Source organism: Lichtheimia ornata, assembly GCF_029851405.1.
Source record: "Lichtheimia ornata isolate CBS 291.66 chromosome Unknown scaffold00066, whole genome shotgun sequence".
NCBI classification, from domain to species: Eukaryota; Fungi; Mucoromycota; class Mucoromycetes; order Mucorales; family Lichtheimiaceae; genus Lichtheimia; species Lichtheimia ornata.
The window spans coordinates 96,666-112,544 of record NW_026695386.1 but is presented as its reverse complement, the minus strand read 5'-3'; the positions used below and the strand labels follow the sequence as shown (position 1 = coordinate 112,544).

The following is a 15,879-nucleotide window of genomic DNA, read 5'->3' as shown; positions in this document are numbered from 1 at the left end:
CGGAACGATTTCGGAATCGTGCTGTTGCCAACGTTGGACGGTATGTCACACAGCCCATGTATCAAAGAGCAAGACATAATGTGCGCATGTGCACTTTGCTAATCCGTTACATCCGATGCTCTCTCTCTCTCTCTCTCTCTTTTTTTTGTACATCCAAGGTTTATTTTCGGACCGACATAGGAAAGGAGCCGATCTATTGATTACACGGTGCCAGCTGCACGACGTAGATACCCTCTTTTAATCAACGTTGAACCAGCTCTAGATGATGTTGTGCGATCTTGAAACCAGTGAACTGGCAAGATAGATCTTTTATAGGTTTGCTTTTTATAATACGCGAGCCATCCTATGTATGTCCCATTCAACCTAATGATCCGATTACTGCTAAATGGATTATACCAGGTATTCGGATAAGATGTTGACTATTGATAATAACTTTTTGAGTGTGCCTATATTTGAAAACCCTAGCAACTCCGTCATTGTCATGTTGCATGAACATCGCCAGGATAGTATTAGTGGCTCGATCATCCTATATCTCACGTGTTGTTGATTAAGATCAGACTCTGATTTATGGCGTACATAACAGACACAAACATAAAATTAGATGCACAAGAGAAGGGAAAACGCGGATGATCGGTCGGGAACAAGAATTCGTGGCGGTGGCGGAGCGAAGGAAGAAAAAGGGAGTATGAACATGTTACTACTACGCTAACTGTACAAAGATGTTGGTATGCTGGCAAATAGATGTATGAGGAAGGAAAAAAGTGAGTAAGGTTCTAAAGGATAAGGCACATTCGTCTTTTTTTTATCAAGGATAGCCTTGGTTTACTGGCTACATGTGCAGCTGTGCGAACTACAGAATCCACATATAGGTTTGTTTTGGCGCTGCATTCGCAGTATTTTGCTTTGATTTCTTTTGCAAGATGTGCACCCTGTATACAACAAACGTTAATCATCCACTACAATAGGATCATTTGCTTCTTTTTCATCCTATCAATACCTGCTCATAGCTGATTGTACTCCTTGCCTTCCCTCGTAGATCGATCTTGAGACCCACTAATACCCGAGCAACATCTCCTCCACAGTAATGCTTGACTTCAGGTAACCACTGGTATGATTAGGGGCTTGTGAGTGATCACAATGAGTGATCTATGGTATCATTTGGTCAATTTACCTTATCTCGGACGTTTTGGAAAGATATGGGATTATCAACAGCAAAGCATATGAGCACAACATCCGTTTCAAAATAAGATAAAGGTCGTAATCGATCGTAATCTTCTTGACCAGCTGTGTCCCACAGTGCAAGTTCAACCGATTTGGAATTACTAAGCTCGATCCGTGTAATGTAATTTTCGAATACTGTAGGTAGATAATGCTATGCGTTGTTTAAGTTAGCTGACATTGGGTATCCAAGCGATATATACCATGATGGCATTTACCTCTGGAAATTTGCCCTTTTGATAAACAATTAAAAGGCTTGTTTTTCCGCAGGCACCGTCACCGATAATGACAATCTTTTTTCGAAGAACGCGAGGCATGGCGTTGATGATTATAAGGAGGAGACAAAGAAAGAGAGAGGTGTTTGGGGGGATGGAGATGAGAAAGAGCAAGATGAAATGAAAACAAAAGAAAGAAAAGAAAAGAGAGAGAAAGAGAGCAAAAGATGTGTGCCGATTTGGTAGGTGAACCAGTAAAAAGAAAGATGTATTGGGTTGACAGCTAATGGTACCTGTTACTCTCATTCACTTTTACCTTTCTTTTCATCCTCCTCACCCCCCACGTCCGTTGTTTTCACCCTTTTCGATGGTGTGCACCTTTTGATGGCCGATTGTGTAACATCGGGAACCGGCATGTACGGCTCGGCATCCTTGCGTTGTTTTCTTGTCCAATTCAGGCTGTTTGTTTGCCTCTTGCTCCAAGTTTACAATTGATGTCACTTTTTGTACCCGCGGGATCAGCCTACCACTCACATCTCGGGATTTATCACTGCACTTACCGCTCCGCACCATCCCATATTTCATCTCCAATAATGTTGTTGTTTTCATCACTTGATGTATTATACCTTTGTCCATGACTTGTTTGGGTGATTATGATACACCAACACAACGCCAAGAATGAACAATGTTTTTTCGCTAGCCTAAACGATAAAGATTTTATGCATGTTACCCTTACAAAGCTGAGCTATCATCCATCATCGTTTGTTCCTGTGCACATGTCAGCTTGCGCCACATTCGTCTCATTTGAGTTTGACAGGTTGACAAAGGGTCTTCCAGAGCTGTCATTGTTCGTCGTATCATAAAGCTTACTCAACAACTTGAACAATTGCTTGTCTCTATTTTGGTTCTACTAATAAGAAGGACATCCACTACGCCTTGCTATCGCTTTCAAAATTTACGCGAGCATAGGCATCTTTATCGTGGCTATAGCATATACTTTATTTATACCATCCTTCGGTAGTGTAATGAAGCAAGCCGTGTAAATAGCTGTGTAATCATGGAGAACATGAATCGAAATGGATTAGACGCATTAACGGTTACACAAATCCTACGTTGCATCCAGCAGACGCATGATAGGCTACTTGCAGCAGCTCATTACTTTGGGGCACGCACACACATACACATACGCATACACATTACACACACGTGCTGATGACTCCAAGATAACCCTCCAATAATACCATCACAAATAGTGTATCAACCTTTTAATCGCATGTCGTATTGTACAAGATGATATGTGTAGATGCAATAGATAATGTAACCCACATGCACACCTCTTCTCCGATCATTACTCTCTCTATAACCCAACCCATGCACATCATCATCTCCTGAACTCGGTGGAAGAAAAAAAATTGACGATGAAAAAATGGAAGCGGAGCAAAATGAGCCTGTTCCTAGTAATAGTAGAAAGCAAAACACATCTATATCATGACACCTCTGCTAGCTAGACCTGGAGAAATGCCGGTGGGAGTGTTTGACATGCTCATACCAGGTTGTTGTTGTGGTTGTTGCTGCTGCGGCCGAGGTTGTGATGATGGACCACTTTGGGTTGATTGCTGTTGTGGTTGGGGTTGTCGTTCTTCCAAAGCATCCCATGGCAACGTCCATTCCCGCTTCACTTTTGACCATGATGTTGGATCAAAGATAACATAAACTCCCCGATCAACAGGATTTGGTGTTGTCCGCCGCCATCCTTGTACTGGTCGACCATTCTCATCAGTCTCCTTGGTGAGCCACATGCCCAATTCCTTATGATAACGCCAATTCCGTGCATATCTACAAAACGTCATCGTCAATCGAGATGATCGAATCCATACCTCTTTTTTCTCCTTGAGTAGAATTTTCCTTCACCTTCCCCCCTTACTTACAACTCCTGTGCTGCTGCCTCCTGTGCTACATCCTTTGGCATTGAATAAAAGACATAAAACAGAATTTCATCTGAAAATGTCCGCATACGTTGATGGGCTGGTGGCGTGGCGTGTACTGTACGATAACATGGAGGAAGATAATAGCCCGGCTCCACATTCAAACCTGGTGGCGTTTGCGTATCTGACCATGGAGAAATAAAAGTCGAATATATAGAGCTGCAAAACAACAACATGGTTGGTTTGGGGATGTTGGATTCCACATATGGCCGCCTTTGGGGTTCCAATTCACTTACTCTGCAGTGTTCAAATCCAAGCCTAACGTTGTCAAATCACTGCCGAGTGCCAGCATGCTCCGATCTGGATCCGTCATCCTTATTACTCCCAGTAATCCTAATAGCCCGTACGAATCGCCCGATTTGACATCACTATTGCTTCCACTACTTGCTCCACTAACAGGTGTTGTTGATGATGTTTTGCCATCTTGTTCTCGTGCAAGAGAGGATCCAACGGATTTTCTTGATTGCGATGGCGTTGATTCGCCTGCATTGCTGCCACGGGACTAGATTTATATGTTAACAAGTACGTCATGTAAGGAGCAATTCATTCATTGTATGATCTTACCCATTGAGATGATCCAAGCATGTCGTTTCTAATACCTGGTGCACCATACTGTTTACTACCTACAATGCCAAATTAGCATATGCGTTGTATGATGCCTTCCATTATTACTTACTTGACATGGAATCTCGTGCTGATGCATAATCCCATGGCTCACCACCTACAGCACCTTTTGATGCAAGTGAGTTTGCCGCTGAAAGATCGTTGCCAAAAGGTGTTGCTGCTCCTGGTGCAGTGGAGGAACTTCTTAAAGCAGGGAACTCGTCCATTGAAAACGTTCTAGGTGCCAGACTTCGAGCATTCGCGAGAACATGGTGATCGCCATGACCAGCGTAAGCGGCAGCTGCTGCTGTTGCACTATGTACAGGTTGATAGGATCCTAATGGCGATGACCCAGAGACCACACCAAACTCGTTTGCTACTGCTGCATTACTATTTCCTGCTGCTGTTACTGCTGAACCGGTACCAAGAAGTGCGTCTTGAAGGTGAGTTGAATTAGAGGGTGTGGATGGATAATTCGCGAATCGATTGGATGGTAAAAGCGATGAGGAAGGAGGTTGAGGAGGTAAAGAACCAGCATTAGGTGTTCGAGTACTGGATGCTGGTGAGCCTAACGCGGGAAAGTCGTTTAAATCAATGCCTGTGTTGGGGCGAAACATTGACGCAAGAGGTGAGAGGGAAAGGAAGAGAAGAAAAAGGCTACAGTGACAAGAGGCATCCCATTATCTCTCCCAAAAAGTCACGTTTTGTTTTCCACCCGAACTAAACCTCTCTCTCTCTTTCTTACACTTATACATAACACACCACACCACACCCACTCGCTCTCGCTCTCGCTCTCTCTTCACCTTTGTACACCATGGCATCGACACATAGCGTATATCTCTTTCGTCACATTCAGACCAACCAAGTCATTGTCTCCACCAAACATTTCGCAAAGGCAAGCAAGCGTTTAGTTTCCCTTTCTTCTTTTTTCTATTCCTCCTCATTCCCATTGCTAATTCGGTTCCTTGTTTATAGACTCGCAACCTTCGTCAACTCGACAATGCGACACGTCCTGTACGCCTGAGAAAGGATTTGTGGCGACCTATGCTTGCACTGACAGGTTTTACAAACGAAAAATCGGCACAAGCAGTGACGGATGCACTTTTACAACGTTCAAAGGCACGACAATTCGACTTGAAGACATCAGCAGAACACTTGTCTACACCCAAGCGTACACGTGGTCCTGTTGAAAGTGACCTTGTTGAAAAATCAGTCTTATCACTTCAGGAAGCTCTCGAATCAGTCGCACCAAAGCATTTCAGCCCCGAGACTAAGTTGTCAGCATTATGGGAACAACCTCGATTCTTGGAGATGGTACAAGAAGGAAAACAATGGCCTGCATTCGTGGAGCATGGTCAATTGGAACTCAAGAACAATCGCTTCGTTTCAGCATAGATATCCATTCATAGTGTATGTCAACCAAAATCCCATTTTAATGCAATAGACAATCTTTTCTGAATACAGCATGTTCAATTCATCCCATATCATTCATATCCATTTGCGATCAATAAGACCATTCCAGCATTTATTGATTGAGTTGCTATATCATTGCCAATGTAATGGTATTAAGAGTGAGAAGACCATACCCAGTATACAATAACGTAGCTCTATTTTTTTGAGGAAACAGACGCATGTTCTTTATTTTTCGAGAGCTCTATATCATCTAGAGCGCTAGAGAGAGAGAGAGCACATATAGAGCAAGAGTGAGCAGGAGAAAAAAACTGGTTGGAGCCGGATGTTCACCAACATTCTTCAAGACCCAATGGTAGTTGTCGCAACATCCAACATGGTCCACGATGGCCTCTGCAACCTGATAGTCCTCTAAATCACTTGACCAATCTCCAAGGCGGATCACCTGGCAGAAAAGCTCATCCGGGGCTACATCGATACGATGATATGCGTCTATGTATCATAGTTAATGGATGACTACAATCAGCTATAATGTAATACTCACGTCGAAGAATTCACCAGCTGTTCGTGTCTCAAATCGCTAAGGTCGATCTTGTCCTCCTCGGCAAATTGCTAATAGTAACCAATATCACGTACACATACAACATCAAATAATTAATCGATACAATCCTTTTGAATCCAGTAACAACAATACCATAGGAGGGTTACGACGTTCTCGGCAGGTAAGGCAGCTCTTGTAAGCATCCTAATAGCCCACGAAAAGCTCAAACGGTTTGTTGGTCTTGCAAGAGGTACGATAATAAACCACTCAAAGGGAACAAAGGTCGATAAGAGTCGATGTCGATCACGAGTGCTTGCTGGAAGGTATAGGATTGGATCCCATACGCGCTTCTCTCGTAACCTGGCTACGGAGGACTTCTTCAAGGTCTTGATGTGGGCGTATTCTTGGTCATGGTAGCTGTTGTTGATGTATTGGATTGGGTGACATGGCAGTGGGGCTTGTCGTGTCAAAAGAGAATAGTCGCGCTAAAGCTTGTTCCTTTTCAGGTTTTCCCAACTGTTGAAAGAGTGGTGTACGCGTAGCAAAGTATCCACAACCGATGCCAGCAAAGTCGATGGTACAATCTCATGAGCGCCAACAACAAACTTGAATTCAAGAATGCGTGCTCATAACTTCATGGAAGGTATCTCTGCAAGTGCCTTGGCGGTGACAGTTGGCGTATGGGCTTCAGGATCGGTGACAATGGTGGTCAAACGAATGTATCGGTCTTGAGCACGTTTCAGGATCTTGAGGTGTGTTGTTGGCTGCAATATGTAAAGTAGCAATAAAGCGTGTGTGGAAGATCGACCGAAATTGAAGAGAAAAGTCCGCTCCCCTCCTGTGACTTCATTTTGCCCCTGTTTGTACTACGATCACTTTCCATATATGGCAATTTTGTGGTATATATATGCACCCGCGCGTTGAAAAACAAGGAAGGAAGCAACAGACCATCTCGGATAGTATAGTGGTCAGTATCCCCGCCTGTCACGCGGGAGACCCGGGTTCAATTCCCGGTCCGAGAGCAAGATCTTTCAATCCTTCAATTTTCTTTTTGTTTTTTCAACTTTTTCGTGGTCACGTGATTCAAATCCATCTTCATCTTTGCCATACATCATGTTTTGGAAGCGAGGGATGTAGTGGATCTCAAATCATAAGATGTTTTATCGATTGACGGTATTGTTCTACAGTAACCATATACATTTATGACATCCAGGGTATGTGAATCGCATCAAAATAGGTTTACGTTCTCTTTAGTCTTATGATAGAATCTACAAAGAAAAGCAATTGATGCAATAGTACTACCATGCATACATCGGGTACATGAATGGCGAAAGTTGGTCTGGCGTAAGTACTCATAGCCAAACAAATAGGCAGCGATAATACTTCTTGAAGTTGTATGTTGCATTGTTCATTAGATACATGTACCTCTTGATAATTGTATGAATAGCCATTCATGCATGATGGATCAGGGACAATGCAACGCTTACCAATGCCTCATTTAACAACTACCATGACATTCCAATTAAGATGATACGATGGCTCCTGTGTTGCTATGGCAATCATGTATGCACCATCTGCATGATCAAGGTAGTAGCAGTATTGAAAGAAAAGAGGTTGGAACTTCCATAGACTCATGGCCAAGGATAGAGGATCCATGACAGCATACCTAGTAGTAATCATCCATGCATGTGTTCTCTAGCATAAAGTTCGCTTACAATGGCGGTATAGCCAAGGATCATTATTGCTCACCCTATCACAGCCAGCCAATATTCCTGATAAAGCTCATTGTTTAGAAGACAATCAATGGAAGATGTAATAAAGGAAGTCTTGGTAATGATAAACCGATGTTGTTTATTGTTTATGCAAATGAACAACCAACTATGAGCAGAGAGCTAATTTTAAGCGGGGACAGGGGCAGTGGTGTCAACAACTTTGTCTCTTTGTTCCCCTCTTTATTGAACTTCCACAATGGCCGATTGCAACCCAGGCACTGCACGCGAGTACGTGGAATCCTACGTCAAAGACCAAGATCTCGACAGTTTTCTTTCTGAGGCACAACCACAATACGATCCCTCCAAAAAGGCACCTGCCAATGCGTCGCCACAGCAACGATCGGAAGAATCCACTGAGAGTGAGAACAAGTCATCGTTACCTTTGGGATACAATCGGCATCAACCCACTATGAATCCAATGGCAACCGGTGAAGAGCAACAAGAAAAGAAGCAGCAGAAGAAGGAGGAAGAAGAGATACCCCAAAGGCCCAAGATTATGTGGGTTGTGCGAGACTTTATGGATCAAAAGCGAGAGATACATGAAAAGGCCATCGACAACTGTGCCGATTTACATGTGGATTTATTGACCTGCTTCAAAGATGGTAGCTGGTGGGACAAGGCCAAGATGTGTGAGCATCAAAAGCAAAAGTTTTGGAAGTGCTATCAGAGCCAAAAGGTGAGGATTGAATCATCCTAGGAGGGTCTCTATCGGATATTGACACAGTATACATTGAATACATAGGACTTTTTGAAGAAAGCAAACTACAAAGGACCTGTCAGCACACCCGAACATGACAAGGAAATTGAGCGAGAGGCTATACTTCTTTCTAATCAACATCGGGAGACAACAAACAACAAGCAAAATGATGATGATTCCGCATAACGGAAAATATCCCGCACGCCACCAAACTCTCACTCTCTCCTTTATCCTTTGTATTTCTTCCCTGCATTTGTACAGTCATGTAAATTCTCCAGAATAGACAAGTCATTATAACCCTCCCCACAAGCCAAGCTTTTTATTTGTGTACGGGCATGTTTCAGGCACACTACCTTTTTTTTACCTGTTTGTTGTTGGTGGGTAATGAGGGATATTATAAAAGGGTGGCTATCATCGATGATTGAATCCACTTATCACTCTTCTTCTTTATTACTCTTATACACACGATGAAGCATAGCCTTCTTCACAGCACTACTATTGTTGCGATCTCCATGGCGCTGGCCGTCACTGCATCGCCACTCCATACACCTGCTGGAAACAATCCTCTTACTGCTGTCAATCTCATGTCCCCTCAAGAAGTCGCTGGTAGTGCTGCACCTCCCTTCCCTGATACTGTCACACCCAATGTTGGAAAGGAAGCTGGTGAAGAGGAAGATGAACAAGATGAAGACAATGAAAATGAGGCCGAACCCACAAGCTCTTCTACTACTGGTACCATGACTCCTAAGGCTACTTGGTCACCATCAACATCCATGTCAGAAGATCCTCAACCTACCGATCCTCCACCAAGCGAATCATCATCCTATTCTTCTTATTCTTCAACAACGGCTGAACCAACATCGACCGATGAACCAACTTCCACGCGTGACATCCTTCCAGTGAGCTCGCCTGATTATCTCCCTGATTTTGAAGCTCCCGATTTCAAGTCTCGTGAAGACATTCCTACTGGTCCTCTCACTCGTGGTGAAATCGAATATGGTATCGATGAATATCCTGAGCCATGGAAGATACCTGAAGAAGGCCATCCAGAGATTGAAGCTGCTATGAATGCCATTGATTGGGACCATGTGCCAAAGATTAATCGTCGTTCAGCTGACAAGGGTACAGGTGATCTCAACATGGATGATTATGATGTGGGCGATGATACAGCATGCTGGTGGAGTGCTACTGGTTGTGTCAAGCCCAAGGTGAATTATCTTCCAGAGGATGTGTACATGTGCTCCGATGCCGGTGATTGGGGATTGGTAAGTTTCTTTGAACTACTAAGGTTGTTGAGATGATACTTATTTATTCTTTTTCAGACATTCGATGATGGTCCATTGAACCCTCGACCCGAAGTGATGGATAAGAATGATGGCGAGGATCCTTATGCAGAGCCTTATCTTTATGATCTCTTGGCCAACACCAACCAATCCGCAACCTTGTTTTGTAAGTACTACGCTTTTTGTGTGTGCATGATGATTGTGTAACTGACAACATTGACTTTTTAGATGTGGGTTCCAATGTCATTCAATATCCCGAAGCTGCCAAGCGTGCCTTTGATGCTGGACACACTCTTTGCTTGCACACATGGTCTCATAATGCCATGACAACCTTGAGCGACGAACAAGTGGTTGCTGAACTTTATTGGTCATTGCGTGCTGTCAAGGAAGCCACCGGTGTCACTTCCAGGTGCTGGAGACGTAAGTAGTTGTTGATTGGCTTTTTTGAAAGGGACCTTTTATTGATGAATGCGTGTATATACATATGTAGCTCCTTATGGTGATGTCGATGATCGTGTGCGTAGCATTGCTCATCAAATGGGCTTGCGTACTGTATTGTGGGATCGTGATTCTCAAGACTGGAAGCTGGAATCCATGAGCAACAAGGGCTCCATTCAACCAGAAGAGGTGGACAACTACTTTACCACATGGATCAACGACGCAAGCGGCAACGAAGAACATGGCCACATTAGTTTACAACATGAACTCAACGAGATGACGATTGGTATGGCTGAAAAATGGTTGCCCAAGATGCAAGAAACTTTCAAGGTTAAGCCCATCCACGAATGCACATCCATGGAGAACCCATACTGGGAGCTCGATGAAAAGGATAATGAACAAGAAGGCGTAGGCGAAGAAGAGGATGTCGAAGAAGAAGAGGAAGAGGAAGAAGAAGAGGAAGACGATCTCGATTGATTGAAGCAAATCAAGGATTTCCATACACTTTTATATTAGTCATCGTTTATGTACATTCGCTATAATGATAAAACTAGTCTTTGGCTGTGCCGAAGGGATCTGGTCCAAACACATTGGGTTCTTCAGGAATGATTGAGTGATGTAGTTGTTGGAAAAGAATTGTTTCAAGCTTGCTTTCCACTTCTTGGCGATCAATGTCATAGTGATTGGTATATTTAGCGATGGTGTTGTCATCCACAGGTGCTGGATTGTAAGATGCATCATCGGTGGGTATAGGTGGTAAGCTGGTAAATACCTAAAATCACTTTCTTTTTAGCAAACAGGATGCTTGTATGATTGCGTTGTTGTCATACCTCTCGTGCCAGCGTATAATTAAAGTTGACATCAGGAACGTACTTGCTGCTAAGATTCTCCAGCACCTTTTCAATCGATCCATATCGACGAATCATGTCATATGCGCGAATGGGGCCAATACCATGGATTGTAGCTGAAAAGTCGGTGCCACACAGGATGCATAAATCGATGAATTGGTCACGTGTCAACCCCATCTCATGCCTAGCAACAAGAGGATCCACTTGTAATATGGGTCGTGTTCGTGCGAAGAAATAGCGTAGAATGGGAGCATCACCAAATACAACCGTGTCCATATCTATATATAAATGGTTGCGTGAGTGACGCATTCTCATCTTATGGAAAATGGATTACCTTCTGTCACGGTAGCATTGCTTCGACCTTCTTTGGCCAACTTTGCGCACATGGCTTCTGCTTCATGGTTCTCGATAGTCAAACATGTAAATCCAACCCCTCGAAGAAACTCGATGCATTCATCTCGCATATCCTGAGTAATCCGAATCGATCGCTTTTCTTTCATATAAACATGCTTTAGTATCCTTTCCCCCTTTAAAACCAACACATGACGTACCTACCTAATGATCCCACCATATGTATATTCGCATCCTTTACATGGCGTAAAACGGTGGCAGCGCTGTGGATACGTTCACGTATGAGAGATGACATGAGTTGATGTTCTTGCTTTGACAAGTTGCGGACTGTGGATGTATATCTTTCTTTATCATCAGCTGTCATCATGGCTGTTCTCAAGTCTCGTGCAATCAATGCGAGTTTGCGTTCGATCCTTTCCTCAGCAGCGACATCCTCTTTGACATGTTGTTCAATCACTTGGTCCGAAGAATGCTGTAGTTGCTCTTGTTGCCGTTTCTCAAAGATGTTGGTGGTTGTTTCTTCGAGTTCATCCAGCGTATCACCCAATTCATCCAGTATACGTGCTGCTGCAGCATCTGAAATGTCCCTGTAGCTATCAGCCACGTCCGCCCATAGCGCAAGCCGTTGCGATCGCTCATGTTCGTATGATAGTGAATGCAGGACCTTCTTTCGCTGTCGTTCACGTCGTTTGTGTTCATATTCCTTGGCTTTGATACGCACTGATCCGTCAAATACAAAGATGGGCTTGATGCCAACCAACTGGCAAAATCGCGCCATGCTGTAGAACCCATAAATGTGACGACATGGGTGGGGCTCGTCTCCATAAACGAACTTGTTCAAGTGACAACTGGCATCGAAAGCAATGGATTGGTGTGCAAGTGATGAAGCAGAGATTGTGCGTAAAGAAGAAGGCGCGTATCGACGTAGGAGTCCTGTCAAACCATGAACGCCCATGTTGTAAAGTAGAAATTAAAAGAATGCTCTCCGTTCCCCCTCCCATCAAAATAGAATACAACATTCCCATTTCTTATCATTCAATATAATGTTTGTACAAGGTGATAGCTTTATCATTGTTGCTTTTTTCTTCTTCTTCTAATACGATGCACGTGATTCATGCAATCCCATAGTAACAAGGAACCTAGCTGCATTATCCAATTCCTTCTTTTGGCGTGCCTTGTCCCACTTGAGTTCCTCAGCCATGATTTCAACCACGCGCGGTAATGCTTGATAAGCAGCTTCAGCATTCAAAAACGCCAAACGGGTACGACGTGCTAATACATCCACGGCAGTGCATGCATACTCTTCACGACAAGCGTATCGCACTTCAGCTTCAATATAAGGATAGTTCGGTGTGATGCGTTTTCCATACGTCGGCCATGTCATGCCTGTAGGATCACTGATCAAGCCAATCACCCATGCACGATCACCATAGCTATTAGCCAGATGGACTGCCACCTCCGTATCCATTCCAAATTCCTGGATTAATCGAATAAACATGGTCGTGTTGTATCCTTCGCTTCCTAGCAACATCACTTGCTCCGTTTGACATTTGGATGTCGTAGGCTTGAGATCAAATACTTCAATGGCCTTATCCACCGTTTCCTTCGCCATGGCTCGGTACGTCGTCCATTTGCCACCAGCAATCGTAAGTAGCTTGTCGTCACTGACATGGATCACATGGTTACGCACAAGTGACTCGGTGTTTTTGGCATGTGGATCACGCACCAATGGACGAATACCAGACCAAGCAGCCAATACATCGCCACGACGTACTTTGACATCTATCATGAACGAGTTTGTATGCATATACTCACTCTAATCCTTCCCTTTGGTAGATTTACCTTCGCTCAAGTATCGTGATACTTCATCCAAAATCCACTTGATCTCATCTTCCTTGGGCATTGGATTAGGCGTTACTTCCGTGGGCGAGTCTACAATACAATACATGCTGCATGTTTAGTATCACTCCTTGTTGAATGATGATAGAATAAACGAACCTGTTGTGCCTGCAATGGTACTTCCTTCCCATGGTAGGAAGAAAATAACACGGCCATCACTAGTAGCAGGATCCAATAGACCCATGTTGCGTGGGCTGTAGTAATTTGGAAGAATGACATGTACACCTGCTGATGGAGCGACAATATCAGGGGTCTTTTCATCATCCATCTTGCGTACCCCATCTGTAAATGGACCCGTTGCATTGATCACTCCCTGCATGATTCATCTTAGTGACACATAGAAAAGTCACGTTTCATTGTATAATACTCATACCTTTGCCTTGACTTGCCATTCTTCTCCTGTAAAGGTATCTCGTACCTTGGCACCGCAATTCATACCATTCTCATCCTTTATCAAGCTGATCACCTCACAGTGGTTGAGAACAGTCGCACCATGATACACAGCTGTCATTGCCAAAGCCACATTCATCCTTGCGTCATTATGGTGACCTATATAGCGACAGGTTAATAAAACCATCCTTTGAATGGCTTTCTCCCTCGACGCCTTTACCATCGTAATAAACAAGTGCACCAACGAGCTCATCCTTTCTTAGCATAGGGAATGCCTCCAGAGCCTTGGATCGTGTTAAAAAGTAGCTGCTCTCGAGTGCTTCACGGCCTGCAAACAAGTCGTACATCTTGCATCCAACCCAGTAATAAGGGATTTGCCACCATCTAGAATAGAGAATAGGGTAAGGATGTGACCATCATTTCCAGATCGGGGATATCGATAAAATGATGCATGCAGTAGTAGTAGTAGTAGTAGTAGCACAACATCATCTTCACCCTGACGACACAAAGGGCGGGGGGGGGGAGGAAGGCAACTTACTTGTACACGGGTAACATGATGGGCAACTGGCCTGCGAGATGCGGGGCAATATCCAAAAAGATCTTTCGTTCATGAAGTGCTTCAACCACCAGCTTGTATTGTTCATAGTCTAATTCGGTGATCGCCTTTTGCAGATAACGTACACCACCATGAACCAATTTTGTGGATCGGGAGGAAGTGCCTATGTAAAGTATGTGTAAATCATTGCATTGACGTATAGAGATATAGAAGTATACCTGATGCAAAGTCATCTCGTTCCAGCATAGCAACACTAAGGCCACGTGTTGCAGCATCCACAGCTGTACCAGTACCTGTGGCGCCACCGCCCACCACCAATAGATCAAATTCCTTTTCCTTGGATTGTTGTATCAGTTGTTCACGAGAGGGTGCTTTCCAAAGTGGTTTGTCGGTGGGCAATAACGTGGTAGCTGTTGGTCTGGGTTGAGTTGCTGCTTCGGCATAAACGATCTTATCCCGTGGCGGCAATAAGAGAGGATGATGATGATGACGACGAAGTTTGTCATGATAGATATAGACTGTTGTTCCTGTGGTAACTGCTGTAGCTGCTGCACATGCCCATAACTTTTGCGTGCGTGTATATGACCTCCACATAGTATTGACGTGTGTATGTGTGTGGGATAAAAAAGAAGGAAAAGAGGAAAAAGAAGTGTGTAAACAGAGTTTAAGCACATTGTAAATTCCCGACCAGGTGGCGTGTGCACGCGCGCGTTGATTGATGTCTCATGATCTTCTCCTGCAGAAACAGCCTCCTCATCTTGATGCCTCCTTTCCTACAAACGCATTCACATCACATTGTTCAATGCGCCTTGCTAAGTCAACCTGCAACTCCATTCAACGTTGCCATTTCTCATACCAGCGACATTGGAGCCCCTGAAGTACGCTTTCGCAAGAGCTGATGACGATCGTAACCCCCACACGATGACTTGTAGTAGTGTATGCTGTTGCGTCAAGGAGTGCTCAAATCAAGAGATGAATAGCCATGGATACAGAGAAACAAGCGTTCCATCATTTTAGCTTTGACAGCTCTGCTCCCGACAAATGCATAAATCACCGCTGTTCATTATTCATGCACCCTCCTCATTCCCCCAACTTCATTGTGTGCTTTGTATTAAAGGAAAAAGTGTGGCTGTAACAATGACTATATCTGATCCAAATTACCAGAATTGATAAAGACATCTTACCACTCTAACCAAATCATTCACCTTGAGTTTTATATGCGAACCACCTTTGAGATCAAGAGGAAAACGCTCCACATTACAATTAGTAGAGGTTGCTAATGATTCCCAACCTTGTGTCATGTACCTTGAGAATTGAATAGTAGTTCACTTTAAAGCCAATAGCAACATTTGATTTAGTAAATCATAGCTATAATAAAAACGCGAATGCTAAATGGATCCGGATAAGTAAGACCATTTCACACCGGCAACGGGAGCTTAGATCCCCCGACATCTGCATCATTGGCTGGCCGACAAATGCTACCCGCGGGTATCACAGCATAATGACAGGTGCGCAGTGCTTTTCTAAAATCTGATAATTCGCAAGCAGCAGTGTAACGTGGGAGCTGTTAATGAATCAACATTGGACCTTAGTCATATCTTTATGTCTTATCTGGTTATTCACTCAATCAACCTTTCTTTCGCTTTTCTTTTATCTAACCATCACACACAACA

General features: G+C 43.7%; 7 protein-coding genes and 1 non-coding gene across 8 annotated transcripts; 4 read left to right on the top strand and 4 right to left on the bottom strand.

Annotated features, from left to right (window-relative positions):
* Positions 1 to 773: 773 nt before the first annotated feature.
* Positions 774 to 1,535, bottom strand: O0I10_010216 (uncharacterized protein; the record flags this gene model as incomplete). The annotated part of the gene is made up of 4 exons (XM_058490198.1): positions 774 to 929; positions 998 to 1,105; positions 1,172 to 1,372; positions 1,437 to 1,535. The coding sequence occupies 4 exons, from the start codon at positions 1,533 to 1,535 to the stop codon at positions 774 to 776; spliced, it is 564 nt and encodes a 187-aa protein (XP_058339054.1).
* A 1,379-nt stretch (positions 1,536 to 2,914) lies between these two features.
* O0I10_010215 (uncharacterized protein) lies at positions 2,915 to 4,638 on the bottom strand (the record flags this gene model as incomplete). Its single annotated transcript, XM_058490197.1, has 5 exons — positions 2,915 to 3,269; positions 3,362 to 3,577; positions 3,655 to 3,920; positions 3,983 to 4,041; positions 4,095 to 4,638. The coding sequence occupies 5 exons, from the start codon at positions 4,636 to 4,638 to the stop codon at positions 2,915 to 2,917; spliced, it is 1,440 nt and encodes a 479-aa protein (XP_058339053.1).
* A 197-nt stretch (positions 4,639 to 4,835) lies between these two features.
* O0I10_010214 (uncharacterized protein) lies at positions 4,836 to 5,416 on the top strand (the record flags this gene model as incomplete). The annotated part of the gene is made up of 2 exons (XM_058490196.1): positions 4,836 to 4,916; positions 4,997 to 5,416. The coding sequence occupies 2 exons, from the start codon at positions 4,836 to 4,838 to the stop codon at positions 5,414 to 5,416; spliced, it is 501 nt and encodes a 166-aa protein (XP_058339052.1).
* Positions 5,417 to 6,922: 1,506 nt separating this feature from the next.
* On the top strand, positions 6,923 to 6,997 carry O0I10_010213. Its single transcript has one exon. It is a non-coding gene; the product is annotated as a tRNA-Asp (tRNA).
* A 943-nt stretch (positions 6,998 to 7,940) lies between these two features.
* Positions 7,941 to 8,627, top strand: O0I10_010212 (uncharacterized protein; the record flags this gene model as incomplete). Its single annotated transcript, XM_058490195.1, has 2 exons — positions 7,941 to 8,420; positions 8,487 to 8,627. 2 exons carry the CDS (start codon positions 7,941 to 7,943, stop codon positions 8,625 to 8,627), a joined length of 621 nt encoding a protein of 206 aa, XP_058339051.1.
* Positions 8,628 to 8,953: 326 nt separating this feature from the next.
* Positions 8,954 to 10,639, top strand: O0I10_010211 (uncharacterized protein; the record flags this gene model as incomplete). Its single annotated transcript, XM_058490194.1, has 4 exons — positions 8,954 to 9,706; positions 9,764 to 9,890; positions 9,953 to 10,144; positions 10,215 to 10,639. 4 exons carry the CDS (start codon positions 8,954 to 8,956, stop codon positions 10,637 to 10,639), a joined length of 1,497 nt encoding a protein of 498 aa, XP_058339050.1.
* A 73-nt stretch (positions 10,640 to 10,712) lies between these two features.
* O0I10_010210 (uncharacterized protein) lies at positions 10,713 to 12,316 on the bottom strand (the record flags this gene model as incomplete). The annotated part of the gene is made up of 4 exons (XM_058490193.1): positions 10,713 to 10,934; positions 10,993 to 11,288; positions 11,345 to 11,503; positions 11,566 to 12,316. 4 exons carry the CDS (start codon positions 12,314 to 12,316, stop codon positions 10,713 to 10,715), a joined length of 1,428 nt encoding a protein of 475 aa, XP_058339049.1.
* Positions 12,317 to 12,454: 138 nt separating this feature from the next.
* On the bottom strand, positions 12,455 to 14,800 carry O0I10_010209 (uncharacterized protein; the record flags this gene model as incomplete). The annotated part of the gene is made up of 7 exons (XM_058490192.1): positions 12,455 to 13,143; positions 13,204 to 13,293; positions 13,360 to 13,573; positions 13,634 to 13,809; positions 13,871 to 14,034; positions 14,189 to 14,369; positions 14,425 to 14,800. The coding sequence occupies 7 exons, from the start codon at positions 14,798 to 14,800 to the stop codon at positions 12,455 to 12,457; spliced, it is 1,890 nt and encodes a 629-aa protein (XP_058339048.1).
* Positions 14,801 to 15,879: the final 1,079 nt, after the last annotated feature.